The sequence below is a fragment of the Zalophus californianus genome, chromosome 4 (assembly GCF_009762305.2).
Source record: "Zalophus californianus isolate mZalCal1 chromosome 4, mZalCal1.pri.v2, whole genome shotgun sequence".
NCBI classification, from domain to species: domain Eukaryota; kingdom Metazoa; phylum Chordata; class Mammalia; order Carnivora; family Otariidae; genus Zalophus; species Zalophus californianus.
The window spans coordinates 95,926,477-95,941,691 of NC_045598.1; the positions used below are offsets into that span (position 1 = coordinate 95,926,477).

The following is a 15,215-nucleotide window of genomic DNA, read 5'->3' on the forward strand; positions in this document are numbered from 1 at the left end:
CACTTCCAACCAAACCAGAACTTTATTAATTAATAAACAAAAAGAGACCTAATCAAATAAGATTTAAAGCTCTTTTTCTCAAGCTCATATTTCAAAACAATCTTTAACTTCAGTCTCTTCTTAGGGAGAGCTAAGACAGAGACAGATTATGAGGTAAAGAGAAACTCGCTGAGATGCCCTCTGTAGTCCTTTTACCCCAATACAAGAATCTAAAAATAGTGTCTTAGCACAACTGCAGATTTTTTTTTTAAAGCAAACAGCAATTCTTAGGAGTCTGTTCCATTCTAAAACCAAAAGAGACAGAAACATCGTGAAATAACCAAACCTCAAAAACCCACTAGCTGAAAGACCATTTCCTGAGTAGACCACTCAAGCGAGCAAAAAACAAAACTGAAGGAGAAAACAAAAAACTTCAGTTTTATTTTTAACAAATCTAAGCTGCTACTTAATTTTTCACACTTCCTTCTATGGATACTTACAGGTGTCTACAGACAATAAGAGCATTGTGCTTTTTGATAAAGATTCTGATGACTCATTTATATCTTGTGGGAAGATCAAGAGCCGGGGAGGGGAGACTATGTTATACAGCAGAGACTGGCAAGTACCTGAAAGAATTTATGAATTTGTGATGAAACATTGAAACCAGTCTGGCTCACACCCTGAGTGAACACGACAATTCCATGAGCGCTCGGTCAGAACCCTCAGGGCTGAGTTCTAGTGGAAAGTAAAAGTGAATGAGCACCTGAAGAAGAGGAAGGAAGGACCATCTCCCTGCCGCTTCCTGGGGCTCTGCTGTGTGTTCTGAAGGACAAGGACAGCAGAGAGGAGGACCCGTCACATGGTCACCTGCACCAGCAAGAGGCAAGTGTGCCAGTGTAAAGGGAAACATCAGTGTCACGGAGGTTGGAATTAGATGACCAAAAAAAGCTTCAACCGGGGGCGCCTGGGTGGCTCAGTCGGTTAAGCGTCTGCCTTCAGCTCAGGTCATGATCCCAGGGTCCTGGGATCGAGCCCCGCATCGGGCTTCCCGCTTGGCGGGGAGCCTGCTTCTCCCTCTCCCGCTTGTGTTCCCTCTCTCTCTCTCTCCCTCCCTCTCTCTCTGTCAATTAAATAAATAAAATCTTTAAAAACAAACAAAAAAACTTCAACCGAAGGGAGTATCAGGGAAGATTATTAGGACATTGATTATTAGCTAATGGGAAATACACTCAGGTTTCTCAGCACATCCTTCTCTCTCTCTGAGGAGGCATGCTCTACCCTGGGGAAGCCACTGACCAATCTTCGCTTCAGTTTCACTATGCCTGCCTTTCTCTATCTCCCAGGGTCATTGATTTGATAGGGGCTCTAGGCGTTATCTGCGGGACCCTTGGTTCTTTGTGAGAGCATCCCCTGGGTCACCAAGGCCAGCCTGTCCTTTCTCCTCAATGTCCTGTAGATTCAAGCAGCCTTTTCCATTCCCATGCTGACCACCATGCCCTTTTGCACACGTGGATTGCTGCAGCAATGGGCTCTTAGTTCTAATCCGTGCTAGCATCTCCTAGGAACCAAGGCTAGATGAATGTTCATAAAACTCCACTTTAATGCTCAAGACCCAAAAGTAGTTACCAATGGTCTACAGGAACACGCCCAGATTCCTCCGCCTGCCACCAAGCCCCTCCCCATGTGTCCCCACCCAAACTACCTAGCCACATCACCCACAGGCCTTGCACTTGCTACTGCCACCTCTTTTGCTACTTCTCACCTTTCCCCTAATTTTCGTCAAGACGAAAATAGAGCTGTAAAGCCTGGTCACTCTTTTCTTCAACAATCCTGCCCCTGACGCCGTCTCACCAATGAACTTCTCTTAGTCTGCCTCTTCTCGGAATGAAGTCTTTATATTCAGCCACAGAAGTTTTCTTTGTTTCTTCACGTGTTCCTTGTCTCCCATGAGTTTAAAAGAGTTTATTCAAAAGAAAACACATAAACGGCCCCCTGGAGTTTTAAGTTTATCAAAGGCAATGCTAATGTCTTCTATACGCATCTGGGTAACCCACAGTGCTTACCATGGTCTTAAGCACGCCTGAAATAAGCCTATCGTAATAAAGGACGCTACATAATGTGCTTGGGTGCTGGTGAGAGATCTACCCCGACTTGTTTACTCGCTACAGCAATGACTCCGGCTCTCCTGCCGGGCACTTTCACTGTGCCAGGAACAGATGGGCCTTCCCTACAGGGACGTCCAGGAACCTGGCAAAGAGCATTTGCCTGAGGGCTGCTGCCCAGCAGTGGAGCCATTGTTATGGAAGGAATGGGACGCAGAGTCCAATCCTGCAGTGTCGCCATGGCCTGGGGGCGGGAATGACCTCCTTCCTCTTCAGAATAGACCCAGTTCCCCTTCTCTAAAAGGACACAAAAGAGGCTTATAAAACGCCTCTAACGAAGCTTGTTGCTTTGCTGGTGTTTTTACATCACCCACAGCAGGAAAGTCCCCTCCCCAGCTTCTGGTCACGATTCCTTCTGGTCACTACAGTATTCTGAGACCTCATCAAGCTCTTCAGTTCACCTGCTGTGAACTTCGTAGTCAGCACCCCACATTCCACAAGGAATTATGCTCCACCTTCGGTTTCAGAAACACAATCCTCAGGGAGCAAAAGTCAACTGATAATTTCCAATTGACACAATTTACCTTTCTTTTTTTTTAACTCTTGGTGGGGCTTGGCATCTTGTTCAAAATATAATCAAACTTGCTTGGAGTCTTATCTTTCTTCTGATTGTTTATTCAGTATTGAGTCTGTTTGTTTATTCATTTAATGAATACTTACGAGATCCATATACATGCAAGAGAATGGGGACGAGGGGCGCTACAGATGTGTGCAACAAATTGTCTTCATTCAAGGATCTTTTATATACCCGTAAGGAAGGTAAGTACACAAATAACTATAATTTTTTTAAAGATTTTATTTATTTATTTGACAGCGAGAGACACAGCGAGAGAGGGAACACAAGCCGGGGGAGTGGGAGAGGGAGAAGCAGGCTTCCCGCGGAGCAGAGAGCCTGATGCGGGACTCGATCCCAGGACCCTGGGATCACGACCTGAGCCGAAGGCAGATGCCTAACGACTGAGCCACCCGGGCGCCCCCACAGATAACTATAGTTTAAGGCCATTCGTGGTAAGGCCGTAAACGTTATGCGCACAAAATTTTGAGAAGGCAAAGATCACTTTGTGCCTGGGTTATCTGGATAGCCTTCCTGGAGGAAGCGGCATTTAAGTTAGGCCTTGAATATGTCAAAGAGCCTGAGGAGAAGCGATATGAAAGAGAAAGAGAACAGTAGGAGTTGGGTGGTTTAGTGAGTGGCTCAGTCTGACTGCACCCTTGGTTCTGTAGAGTCCTGATTGATAAGGCTAGAAAGGGTAGTTGGAGACGGACCCTTGGGGGAATTTGAATACCAGGCTGAAAAGTCAGGCTTTATTTGATGGGCAGTGGAAAACCAGTAAAGGTTTTTGTTTTTTTTAATAACAACTTTATTGAGATACTATTGACATACAATAACCTGCATACTTCAAAGTGCGTGGTTTGATAAGTTTGAAATGTGTACACAGCCATGAAACCATCACCACAATCAAGATAAGGAACATATCTGATCACCTTCAAAAGTTCCACTGGAAAATCTTAAAAGAATGGCAGGCAAAGCAATGTTTCTCGATATTTTTTTTTTAAAGAAATGGCCCCTTCTGATAAATTTTTTGAAAGTCTCATCATCTCCTTCAGTAGTATGTAAAATTTCAAAATGAATTATGCCATACCCAGAAAGGAATCAAGAATAGCCAAGGAAACCACAGCTTTGGTCAATCTGGTGGCAGTATATCGGATGGACTGGAATGGGGCAAGCCTGGAACAGGATGATCAATTAACAGCCTGACTGAGAGGCTTTACCAAAAGTCCAGGCAGAGAATTGGGACAAGAGGAATAGATGAGAAAGACTAACTGTGTGTGTGCAAGACTGGAACGAGGGAACAGGGAGGAATGACTAAGGTTTTGAGCTAGCTGGATGGCAGTCTGGGAAAGTACAGGAATAAGAACGGTACATGGAAATGAAGAATTAGAGCTTGTGGATGTGGATTTAGGAAGAAGGGAGATAAGCCAGACTTGGGAATCACCCACATGGAGGAGAGAGGTAGAGCCAGAAGGTTGGCTTGCCTTTGTGAGAGACGGTGTCAGTGGAGAGAAAAAAGTCAAGGTAGAACTGTATGAACACCGAATCACAGCAGTCCCGAACTGTTAATGGTGCAGGGCTTAAAATATTCCAGAAACTGGGCTAAACCCTTTAAACAGTGTGTTGTTTCATTTCTCCTTCGCCACAATCCCACGAATTAGTAACCAAATCATCTCTATTTTAAGACGTGGAAACTAAGGCACAAAGGAATTGGATTACTGGCCCAGTGTCACATGATTAGCCTATGGTGAAACCAAATTGTTAAAATCAGACGATCTGAAGGTATTCTTAATCTCTGGGCTACCCGTGTCTTCCTTCCGCAACCCCAGCACTCCAGCTCTCCTAGGAAAGGGTGGCCTAGCAACAAACACAAGCCAGAGCTGTTTTTCCCATTTACTTAGCATAACCCCCAGGGGCACCATATCCTCAATCTCAAGACACTGCCGTATACTTGGAGCCAGATTCATATTCTGATGTTTCATTGGCAGTATCGGATAAAACAGGCAGCTTCTCTAGCTAAATGGAAAAAGAAAAGACAAAGAGGAGGCTGCTGGCCTCTGACATTTATTATTTACTTTGTCAGCTTATTGAGCTATAACAGACATATAACTTTGTATAAGTTTAAGGCATACAATGTAATGATTTGCTATATGTGTATATTTCAAAATGATTACCACAGTAAGGTTAGTTACACATCTATCACCTCGCCTAGCTAAAAAATGTGTTTTGGGGCGCCTGGCCTGCTCAGTTGGTGGAACATGTGACTCTTGATCTCAGGGTTGTGAGTTCAACCCCCATGTTGGGTGTAGAGATTATTTAGAAAAAATAAAATCTTAAAAAATACATAAATAAAAAAATAATGTGGTTTTGTGTGTGTGTGTGTGTGTGTGTGGTGAGAACTTTAAAAATCTACTTTTAGCAAACACTTTTCAATATATGATACGATATTGTTACCTATAGTCACCATGCTGTATATTACATCCCCAGGACTTTTTCATCTTATAACTGGAAGGTTATACTCTTTGCCCACCTTCACCTATTTCCCCCACCTCCCATCCCCTGCCCCTGGAAACCACCAATCTGTTTCTCCATCATTCAATTGAGATGGCACTTACTGAGAATTAGTTCAAATACATGGACATAATTTTATTTCACAAACAAAACAGCATTGGTCAAAGTGAAAATAGTGATTTCACCCAAGAAGTAAAATACCACAAAATCCACCATGCTGAATTTACAGTAATGTAAGAGACAAAGGAATACATTGTTCAAACTTGGTAGCAAATAAAGCTAATTCCTACCTAAGAGAAACATGAAATCTCATTTGGGATTACTAAACTATTGTGATTTATCCATGAATAGAGGAAATACCATAACTTAAAAAGTGAAAATATAGTAGCAGCGCTACATCTTTACTTCTATGCATTTAGGGGAAACAGATAGCTGGCTGGCTGAAGGGAGGGGATGTGGTTACACTTGAGCCAAACTGTAACCAAACCATTAAGGCCTCTCTTCAAAAATAGATATAGCAATGCTTTTCTTCTTGACAGTCAGGTAAGTAGTCTAGCCTTGGGGCTTATGAATGTAAGAGTCTCTGCTTGATGAGCGCCTACTAATCTATGAGATTATGAAGGATTATTACAAGATACACATGCCATAGATACCATAGGCTTTACTTCCAGTCACTTATGGTAGGGGCCAGGGAAATGTATACCCTCTACTGACTGACCACCCAGGCGTCCCAGAGCTGTCTTTTTTTTTTTTTTTAAGATTTTATTTATTTATTTGAGAGAGAGAGAATGAGAGATAGAGAGAGAATGAGAGATAGAGAGCACGAGAGGGAGGAGGGTCAGAGGGAGAAGCAGACCCCCCGCCGAGCAGGGAGCCCGATGCGGGACTCGATCCCGGGACTCCAGGATCATGACCTGAGCCGAAGGCAGTCGCTCAACCAACTGAGCCACCCAGGCACCCGTCCCAGAGCTTTCTGATTTGCCAAAGTCCCAGAGAAAGTGTGGACTATGCAGGAACTAACAAACACTCTCAGACTAAATTCTAAAAAAAGAATAGAGTTATCCTACGTACCGCTGTGTTTGGCACAAATGATCAGGATTGCAACAGAATTTAAATTATTCAGAGAGAAACATTCATTTAGCTTTAAAGCAGGGGTCTGCATGCTTTTCTGTAAAGGCCAAATAGTAAATATACTTTATAGGCCATTAGGTGTCTGCTGTGGCTCCTCAACTCTGCCCTTGCAGTGCTCATACAGGCATGGACAAGATGGGGGGCCGGTGAGTGCAGCCGCATGCCAATAAACCCATCGACAAAAAAAAGCAGCAGACACGATTTGGCCAAGCCCTGCTCTAATGTGAGGGTTCTCAAGTTCTCTATGGGCACAAGAACCCCCTGTGGAACTGGTTAAAAAGGTAGGATGCTAGGCCCCAGCCTCCCCCGACAGAATCAGAATCTCTAGGGATGGGGCCCGGAAATCAGCAACTTATAAGGTCCACAAGTGGTATGTAAACCACTTTTTGGTTTGAAAAACACTGTGGTACGCAGCTAGTTTCATCTAAGGTGGGATGGCCCCACTCTCCTAGATGCGGGCCAGCACTTCCTGCATCCTGTGGCAGTAAAATGCACTGTTTTATCTTTTGTTGGCCTTTCTAGTAGCAGGGCAGATGAAGAAACTGCCATTTTTTTTTTTTTTTTTGCTTTCGGCCTAAAAATGCATAAAATAATTCTGCTTTGGTGAAATTAACACAAAACTTAGGATAGGAATTTAAAAGAAAATCCTCAACTTAAAATAACAAGAGTCCAACAAAGATCTCCCTTGAAGTCCTTTAGACTGTAGAGTGAGTAGACAAGATCCTTAGCAAGGGACAGGGCTAAATCTGAATAGTTTACTATGTGCTCCCTTTCCCAAAATACGTCCAGCGAAGGCTTGCTCTGTTGCCTGGAAATTCCACTCCTAACAAGCCATTAGTTTGTATCTGGAGGTCTTTGCTTAAATGGAACCTCCTTCAAACTCTCATAAAGACGGAAAGTACAAAATCTCTGTAGACCTCCGAGGGCTGCTCCCAACTTTAGCCATCAGTGGAAAAGAAATTATTCAGCTAAGTCCAGTTGTGTCCAAAAGAAAGTAGCTTTGGATTTGGTTGTCTGTGTCAATGGCCAGCAATCAATCAATCACCCGATCAAAGTGGCAGTGATGTTCAGGCTGGGAAACAACGCCGCCTCTTCTTCAGCTCTCCAGATTTTCCTAGGAAGGACAATGAATATCCTAGAGTCAAAGGGATTGTCTTCCTAAAGGGAGCTTCCTAAAGAAAGCACAAATAATCTACAGATACCTCCAGGGAATGCAGCTCTTTACTGAAGCTTCTGCTGCTGCTGGAAATGAAGAGGAATGCTCAGTGAGAGCAGATGTTCTAATGATTACTAAGATATGGGCTTAGAATGCCTCCTAGAGTTATTGCTGCAGCAGATGACACTGTTTTTTGTTAGACAACAGGGGTATGATTCTGAATTTCTGAAGCCAGGCTGAGACTAGTACTCTATCACCAGCACACTTAATAGGCCGTTATATATAGGCAGTGGGATTTAGCTCTACACTGTTAGTAGTCAACTAAAATTTTAGGCAAAATGTCTCTGGAGTCCAACACCCATAGCCCCGAGCTTCTGACCGCTCCCCTTCCCATGGGAGTGGGGGGGGGGGACCCAAATTGCCATTTTCAGCAAAGTAGGAAAACCTGTTTTTCTACTCGGTTTCCAACTTACAGAAAGAATCGGGAATTGGGAGTGCCAGGTATTAGTACAAAAGCAATGCAAATGCCTATCAAAGCCAGGGGCCCCAACATACTCACCCTCCCTGGCCCTGGACAAACTCCCGGATGGCACTGTTCCCATTGATCATGTTTGTCATGGGGACAGCCACCTGTCTTGCCATTTTGGGAGCCATGCGGGCCACATATTCAAGAAGCTTCACTGACACTGCCAGAAAGGCTCTTTCGTAAACTAAGCTGGAATCCTGAGCACACCAGGCCTGGCTGAGAGATTTCACTGTGTCCCGCAGTACAGCGCCTGCCTGGGGAGAGACACAGGAAATCAGTGAGGTATCGATAAAAAGGTACAGGAGGCTGCAGGTGCAGGAGTCCAGTAAAGCAAGAGTTTCCTAGAGAATGGCAAATGCACCACTGGTTGTATCTGGAGTAATCTTAAGGAGTAGATGGACAAGTTTTATTACTTTGTTATTTACTGTAATGGGTATAGAGAAAAACATAAGTAGCCCATCAAACCCATGAGTTCAGATATTATTACTTAGGATGAGCACAAGGGTTGAAAGAAAAACAAAATGATTGAAAGAAAAATATGAAGTATGTGATGGTACAGCTGGTCAAGTTGTAGAGGTATTACTTGAATGACTGAAGTCTGGGAAATTCTAAAGTAAAAAAAAAAAAAAAAGATCTGTTTTTCCTCTTCCTCTTTCCTTCCCCCCAAAATTGATCTAGAAGTCATTAGGTGGGGCCAAGCAAGATCTACTGGGGTGTAGTGTAGGGGGGACCCATGGTAGTCAGAGCAGGTTGTCAGAACCCAAGCAAGCTGGGGCTCGCCTGGGTGGCTCAGTCATTAAGCATCTGCCTTCCGCTCAGGTCATGATCCCAGGGTCCTGGGATTGAGCCCCTCATGGGGCTCCCTGCTCAGAGGGAAGCCTGCTTCTCCCTCTCCCACTCCCCCTGCTTGTGGGTTCCCTCTCCGGCTGTCTCTCTCTCTGTCAAATAAATAAAATCTTTAAAAAAAATTTTTAAAGAACCCAAACAAGCTGAGGAGGGCATCCACATGTGTACCCAGATCTTGGTTTCCAAATATCATTCTCCACTGAAAGACACCAGAGCTCTCTGGAGAATGGCTGATTTCAGGCTGGGGCTTGGAAAATACAAGAGATCTGTCAGAAATTAAGGAAGTACTCACAGAATGACAGGGACATGCTAAAATGACACAGTCCAGATGGAGAGGACTCCCACTGGTCAAAACTGGGACAATTTGAGCATCCAAATAATAATGATAGTAACAGATTATAACCCTTGAAAAAAGTAGGAATTCATGAGTCCATGTTGCTATAAAAAATAAATGAATAGATTGAAATGTTGATGGGATATGGGATATTTACATGGTTTCAAAGTACCCCCCCCACAACACTTATTTATGTTAACCACAGATATTAACTACAGTGGAGAAGACTTGCAGACACCATCCTAAGTGATTGAAGTTAACATCAGTAATGTGACAAATTAAAATTTGTGCCACTTAATAGGTGCAATGAGAACACAGCAATCCTTCCTACCAAAAGTACATACCCTGAATCCACTCATGAGGAAACATGGAACAACCCAAGCTTAAGGGACATGCTACAAAATAACTGACCCATAATCTTTGAGCGTCAAGGTCAAAAAAGTCAAGGAAAGACTGAGGAACAATTCCAGGTTGAAGGAGACTAAAGAGACATGACAACTAAATGCAGGGATCTGATTCTGGCCTGGATCTTTTTGTTGTATGTGACATCATTGAGACAAGTGGCAAAACTTCAACGGGATCTGGGGACAAGATGATAATGTGTCAGTGCTGATTTCCTAGTTTTGATGTGGTTATATAAAAGAATGGCCTTGTTTGAAGGAAATGTGAAAGTATTAGGGATGATGGAACATCTTATCAGCTACCTACTCTCAGATGATTCAGAGGGAAATTCTTTGTACAATTAATTATGTGCAACTTTCCTATGAATTTGGGAGTTCCAAAAACTTTATTTTTAATTAAAAAACAAAAGTAAATTCAGCTCTCAGCTACCTAGGAAAGTTTCAGTGCAAGCTATATTAGGAATAATAAGTCCAGTTCTGCCTGAATAGGTGCACCATCCAAGCTATATGTGGTAAGAAGAATAAAGCATAATGGTGAAGAGTGTGGTTCTGGAATCAGTCTGGGTTCAAATCCTAACTGAGTAATCTAACCTAATTCTTGTTTCCCTCTTCCTCAGTTTCCCTATCTGCTTAAATGGATATTGAGTCAGAAAATATTTATGGAGGGTCTCCCGTATAGGAGGTACTAGTCTGGGTTGTGTGAATACTGCAGTGAACAAAGAGGTTAGATGTTTGCTCTCACAGCATTCCATACACAGGAATGAGAGGTTGCCCTGTGAATAACAGTTCCTATAATACGCCAGGGAGTGGTGGAAGGTTTAAATGAGATAATAAGTGCAAAGTATCTGTAATACTGTTTGGCACCTGTTAAGTGATGTGTTCATATTACCTGCCATTATCGATATTAATCAGCAACATCTTCTAGAATGTCGCCTATGGTCTTTACATCCAAGGCAGAATCAAGTGCCACTGCCAGTAATCAACATTCTGATGAAAAGCCGCTATGCCCTAGATGGCTGTTGTAAGTACTTATCCCTCATTGCAGCATACTTGTGGGACTCCTGCCTTTCTGGTACATAATTTCATCGCTGGACCTTGGGGGGGGGTGTGAGGGGAAGATGCCCCACTCCCAGCCAAATCAATGTTAAAAAGGTACACAAAAGAATAAAGTGCTTTACCAAGAACAAAGTGCTGCAGATGTGCCTCTACGTCACGTAAGCACAGCTCTGCTGAAAAACAAATGGAACAATCTGAAGGTTGACCAGCCCTTGCCAGTACCTCTCAATACCACTTGGGCCTTTGATTAAGTCCTGAAGAATTAGCAATCGGAGAATTATTGCTGTGTCTCCTTGGATGAACATAAGCCCCCAAATCTTTCGCAGGACATTTTTAGTTATAGCCATATAAGAGTGGTAAGAAAAGAGCAACTGGAATAGAAAAAGAGCAGCAACTTTACCTGTCCCTGAATGGTTTCTGCAATGACATTTTTGGCAGAAGCTTCCAATTCTCATTGAACTGGTCACCCAACATCTAAGGCGGCCAGCAATGATGGCCACGTCAAAGAGCAAGACTCTCCTAAGATGGAGGGAACACATTCACATTTGTTACAGAACTTGAAAGAACGGCCAGTCCCAGGAATCTGGGCATTGGAGAACGTTCTCTAGACTTTAAACAATTTTGGCATCATTTTCTCCAAGAACACCTTCATTATTCTGTCAACCCCATAGTCAGAAGATCTCCCTTCACTGAGAATATCTTTCCCTTCCAGGGAAACTACTGATTTTCAGGTATTGCTGAAAGCTTAGTTTGCCTTTTGAAACTTAAGAGGAAATAAGAAAGCATACTCAGATACTCTTATTGACCTACAATCACCACCTCGGGCCAGGAGCCTTACCTGAATCTGGTTCATCTCCATAATGTAGGTCCCGGTTAGCAACCTGCACTGTGGTGCCTAAGAAGTCTGTAAGTAAAGTGTCCACGATGCATTCCGTTTGCTCCTCAAAAGTCCGGGGCCTCTTCATTTTCAATGCTTGCTGCAGAGTTTTTGCTTTTCCACAAAACAAGCAGTTTTCAGTTCAGCAGGAAGTCAGAAATACTGGTAAACCAGATACATCTACATTTGTACTTTGTAAAGTTTCCTAGTGGGACATGTAGTCCTAGAGCCTGTCCCACCAATTTTTTTCAAAACTAGCTGTCAGAAACATGGGACTTCTCTGAAGAGCTCACCTACACAGACTGGGAAGACTTTTGAAGACTCTTAGTTCCTTTTCTCAGAACCACACCCTAGCCGGTACATAAGATTAATGAATAACTTTTATTTTTAGCCAATTTATAACTGAAATAGAGTTGAGGAAGAGTTTCTTGGGCAACTTCATTTAGAAATACTTCCTGTTAGGGTTCTGTGTCTGGTGTAACTTCAAGAAGGTTCTGAAGTTACAATAGACAAGCATTCAATTCCTGATAGATGGCATTTGTGTGCCACAGTCCGACGTTTTAGGTACTGTTTGTGGGTAAGGAACGATGCCTGGCACTACAAATAGCACAGGAAAATGACAGACACAGCTTCTGTCCTCATGGAGCTTACGTTTCAGCATGCACAGCAGGTATTATGTGACCAATCCCAGAATTTCTTGTGCTTATTGAGACAGTGTGACCACAGTGTGCAGTGGAGAATCAGAGCTAGGGGGTTAGGAAGGCTTCCTTGAGGTTGTAACATCTTAGACGAGCTCTGAAGCGCGAGCGAGACTCTAAGGCAAAGAGGAGAGATAAAAGCATCCCAGGTGGGAACAGGAGCTAGAGAAGCTGACTGGGGGTGGGGGGGGTGGGGGGGGCAAAGTTGGGTGTTTGAGGAATTCGGAATGGGGACAGCACAAAGTACTTCACAGGGAAATTATATGAGGATCAGATAAGATAATGTTGTGTGGGATGATCCAGCAGTTTCTGACATGTAGTGTTAAACGTCTTTCCTATTAGCCCAAGGCCTGAGGACCAGGATGACAGGGATCTGCGAGTCACTCTCCAACAGAATAAAGTAGGATTCTCCTGACAGGGGTTAGACACCATCACTGTTTTCACGAGATCTCATGATTGGACACTTACCCACCGTGGCCACCTTCTTAATGTAGCCACACTTAGATTTTGGATTTGGGTGTCAGCACTCAAACTATCAGGTCTTCCAGAGTATTCTGACCTGGCGAGCTGATAAGAGATTCAGGCATAAGCAGTAAGTCAGTTGTTCAGAACGAAAGTTCTACTTGCAAAATAAAGAGAACAAATCTTCTGTTTTCTATTCTACTCTAAATAGATCATAAATTGCTTTTGGATGAGAAACAAATTACGTAAAGGGCCGTTTTCATTTGTCATCTATCACTAGGGCTGAAACTTCAGTTTCTGCTGAGTAAGCTTCAGACCTCTAATGTAAGAAGGTCCTTCTGAGATAATTCTGAGCCACCTCCTTTCACACTAGAGCCAGTTACTGAAAATTTAAGGATTCCATCAAATTATGACATACTCCCCAAATAGCATACGAAAACAAACAAAAGGTTTATAAGATACCATCCAATTGGTGTTAAATATCTTACCCAAGGTAAATGACATCCGTAAGTGGCAGAATAGAAATTTAAAACCAAGTACGTCCTACCTCAAATAATAAACCTTTTCCCACAGTAATTCGTTTCACGGCTGATGTACTTATGGGCAAATGCCATCTTCGGAATCTAATCTTTTTTTTTTTTTTTAACATATAATGTATTATTTGTTTCAGGGGTATATGGCTGTGATTCATCAGTTTTACACAATTCACAGCGCTCACCATAGCACATACCCTCCCCAATGTCCATCACCCAGCCACCCCATCCCTCCCACCCCCCCTCCACTCCAGCAACCCTCAGTTTGTTTCCTAAGATTAAGAGTCTCTTATGGTCTGTCTCCCTCTCTGGTTTCGTCTTATTTTTCCCTCCCTTCCCCTATGATCCTGTCTTGTTTCTCAAATTCCTCATATCAGTGAGATCATATAATTCTTTCCCTAACTGACTTATTTTGCTTAGCATAATACCCTCTAGTTCCAACCACGTTGTTGCAAATGCAAGATTTCATTTTTTGATGTCTATATAATATTCCATTGTGTGTGTGTGTGTGTGTGTGTGTGTGTGTGTGTATACATAAACACCACATCTTCTTTATCCATTCATCTGTTGATGGACATCTAGGCTCTTTCCACAGTTTGGCTATTGTGGACATTGCTGCTATAAACATTGGGGTGCACGTGCCCCTTCGATCACTACATTTATATCTTTGGGGTAAATACCCAGTAGTGCAATTGCTAGGGTAGCTCTATTTTCAACTTTTTGAGGAACCTCCATACTGTTTTCCAGAGTGGCTGCACCAGCTTGCATTCCCACCAACAGTGTAGGAGGGTTCCCCTTTCTCCACAGCCTCGCCAACATCTGTCATTTCCTGACTTGTTAATTTTAGCCATTCTGACTGGTGTGAGGTGGTATCTCATTGAGATTTTGATTTGGATTTCCCTGATGCCGAATGATGTTGAGCACTTTTTCGTGTGTCTGTTGGCTATTTGGATGTCTTCTTTGCAGAAATGTCTGTTCATGTCTTCTGCCCATTTCTTGATTGGATTATTTGTTCTTTGGGTGTTGAGTTTGGTAAGTTCTTTATAAATTTTGGATACTAGCCCTTTATCTGATATGTCACTTGCAAATATCTTTTCCCATTCTGCCGGTTGTCTTTTGGCTTTGTTGACAGTTTCCTTGGCTGTGCAAAAGCTTTTTATCTTGATGAAGTCCCAATAGTTCATTTTTTGCCCTTGCTTCCCTTGCCTTTGGCGATGTTTCTAGGAAGAAGCTGCTGCGGCTGAGGTCGAAGAGGTTGCTGCCTGTGTTCTCCTCAAAGATTTTGATGGATTCCTTTCTCACATTAGGCCTTTCATCCATTCTGAGTCTATTTTTGTGTGTGGTGTAAGGAAATGGTCCTGTTTCATTCTTTGCATGTGGCTGTCCAATCTTCTCAACACCATTTGTTGAAGAGACTGTCTTTTTCCCATGGGACATTCTTTCCTGCTTTGGAATCTAATCTTTGCCTTATCTTATCCTCCATTATCTTGTAGAATCAATGTTGTAAGGCTAAGGAAATGGAGTATACCTTCTCTTGGACAATGTAGGGTAGTTTCCTCCTTTGTGTATTTCTTCTTGAAGTTTCATTATAGCATCTTCCCAAACCATCCCATCCCTTCTCCCACAGCTCACATAACCCTCACTCTTGCAGTTCAAGTTCTGTCTCCCACTTATTACTGAAAAATGAGGCCACCATGTTTTCACCATCACTTGCTTCTTTTCCTGCTCTGGCCACAACAATTTACATCCTTCTCTCAAAAGCCTCATCACCTTTTATCATTGGCTCAAAGTCTAGGGTCTTGTCATCTGCACCAAGTCTGCCTGTAAAGGAGGATCTTGGGTACAGCTCCTCTCAATTTGTAAATCTATAACTGAGAAAGTAAGTTCTTTGTCTCCCCTCCCCCGAACACCCAATATATGAGAAAGGGATGGAATAATGGTAACAGAACTCCCATTCAAAAAGGGGGGTGGGAGAAATGGAGGCATTTAA

At 43.0% G+C, this 15,215-nt stretch overlaps 1 protein-coding gene across 1 annotated transcript; it reads right to left on the minus strand.

The window, feature by feature from the left end:
* Positions 1-6,041: 6,041 nt before the first annotated feature.
* Positions 6,042-12,675, minus strand: BCL2L15 (BCL2 like 15). Its single transcript, XM_035727140.1, is given in 8 exon segments — positions 6,042-7,450; positions 8,048-8,272; positions 11,056-11,108; positions 11,111-11,131; positions 11,134-11,163; positions 11,166-11,174; positions 11,494-11,646; positions 12,184-12,675. Coding segments are annotated over 7 exon segments (501 nt in total). The 5' UTR covers positions 12,194-12,675; the 3' UTR covers positions 6,042-7,450.
* Positions 12,676-15,215: the final 2,540 nt, after the last annotated feature.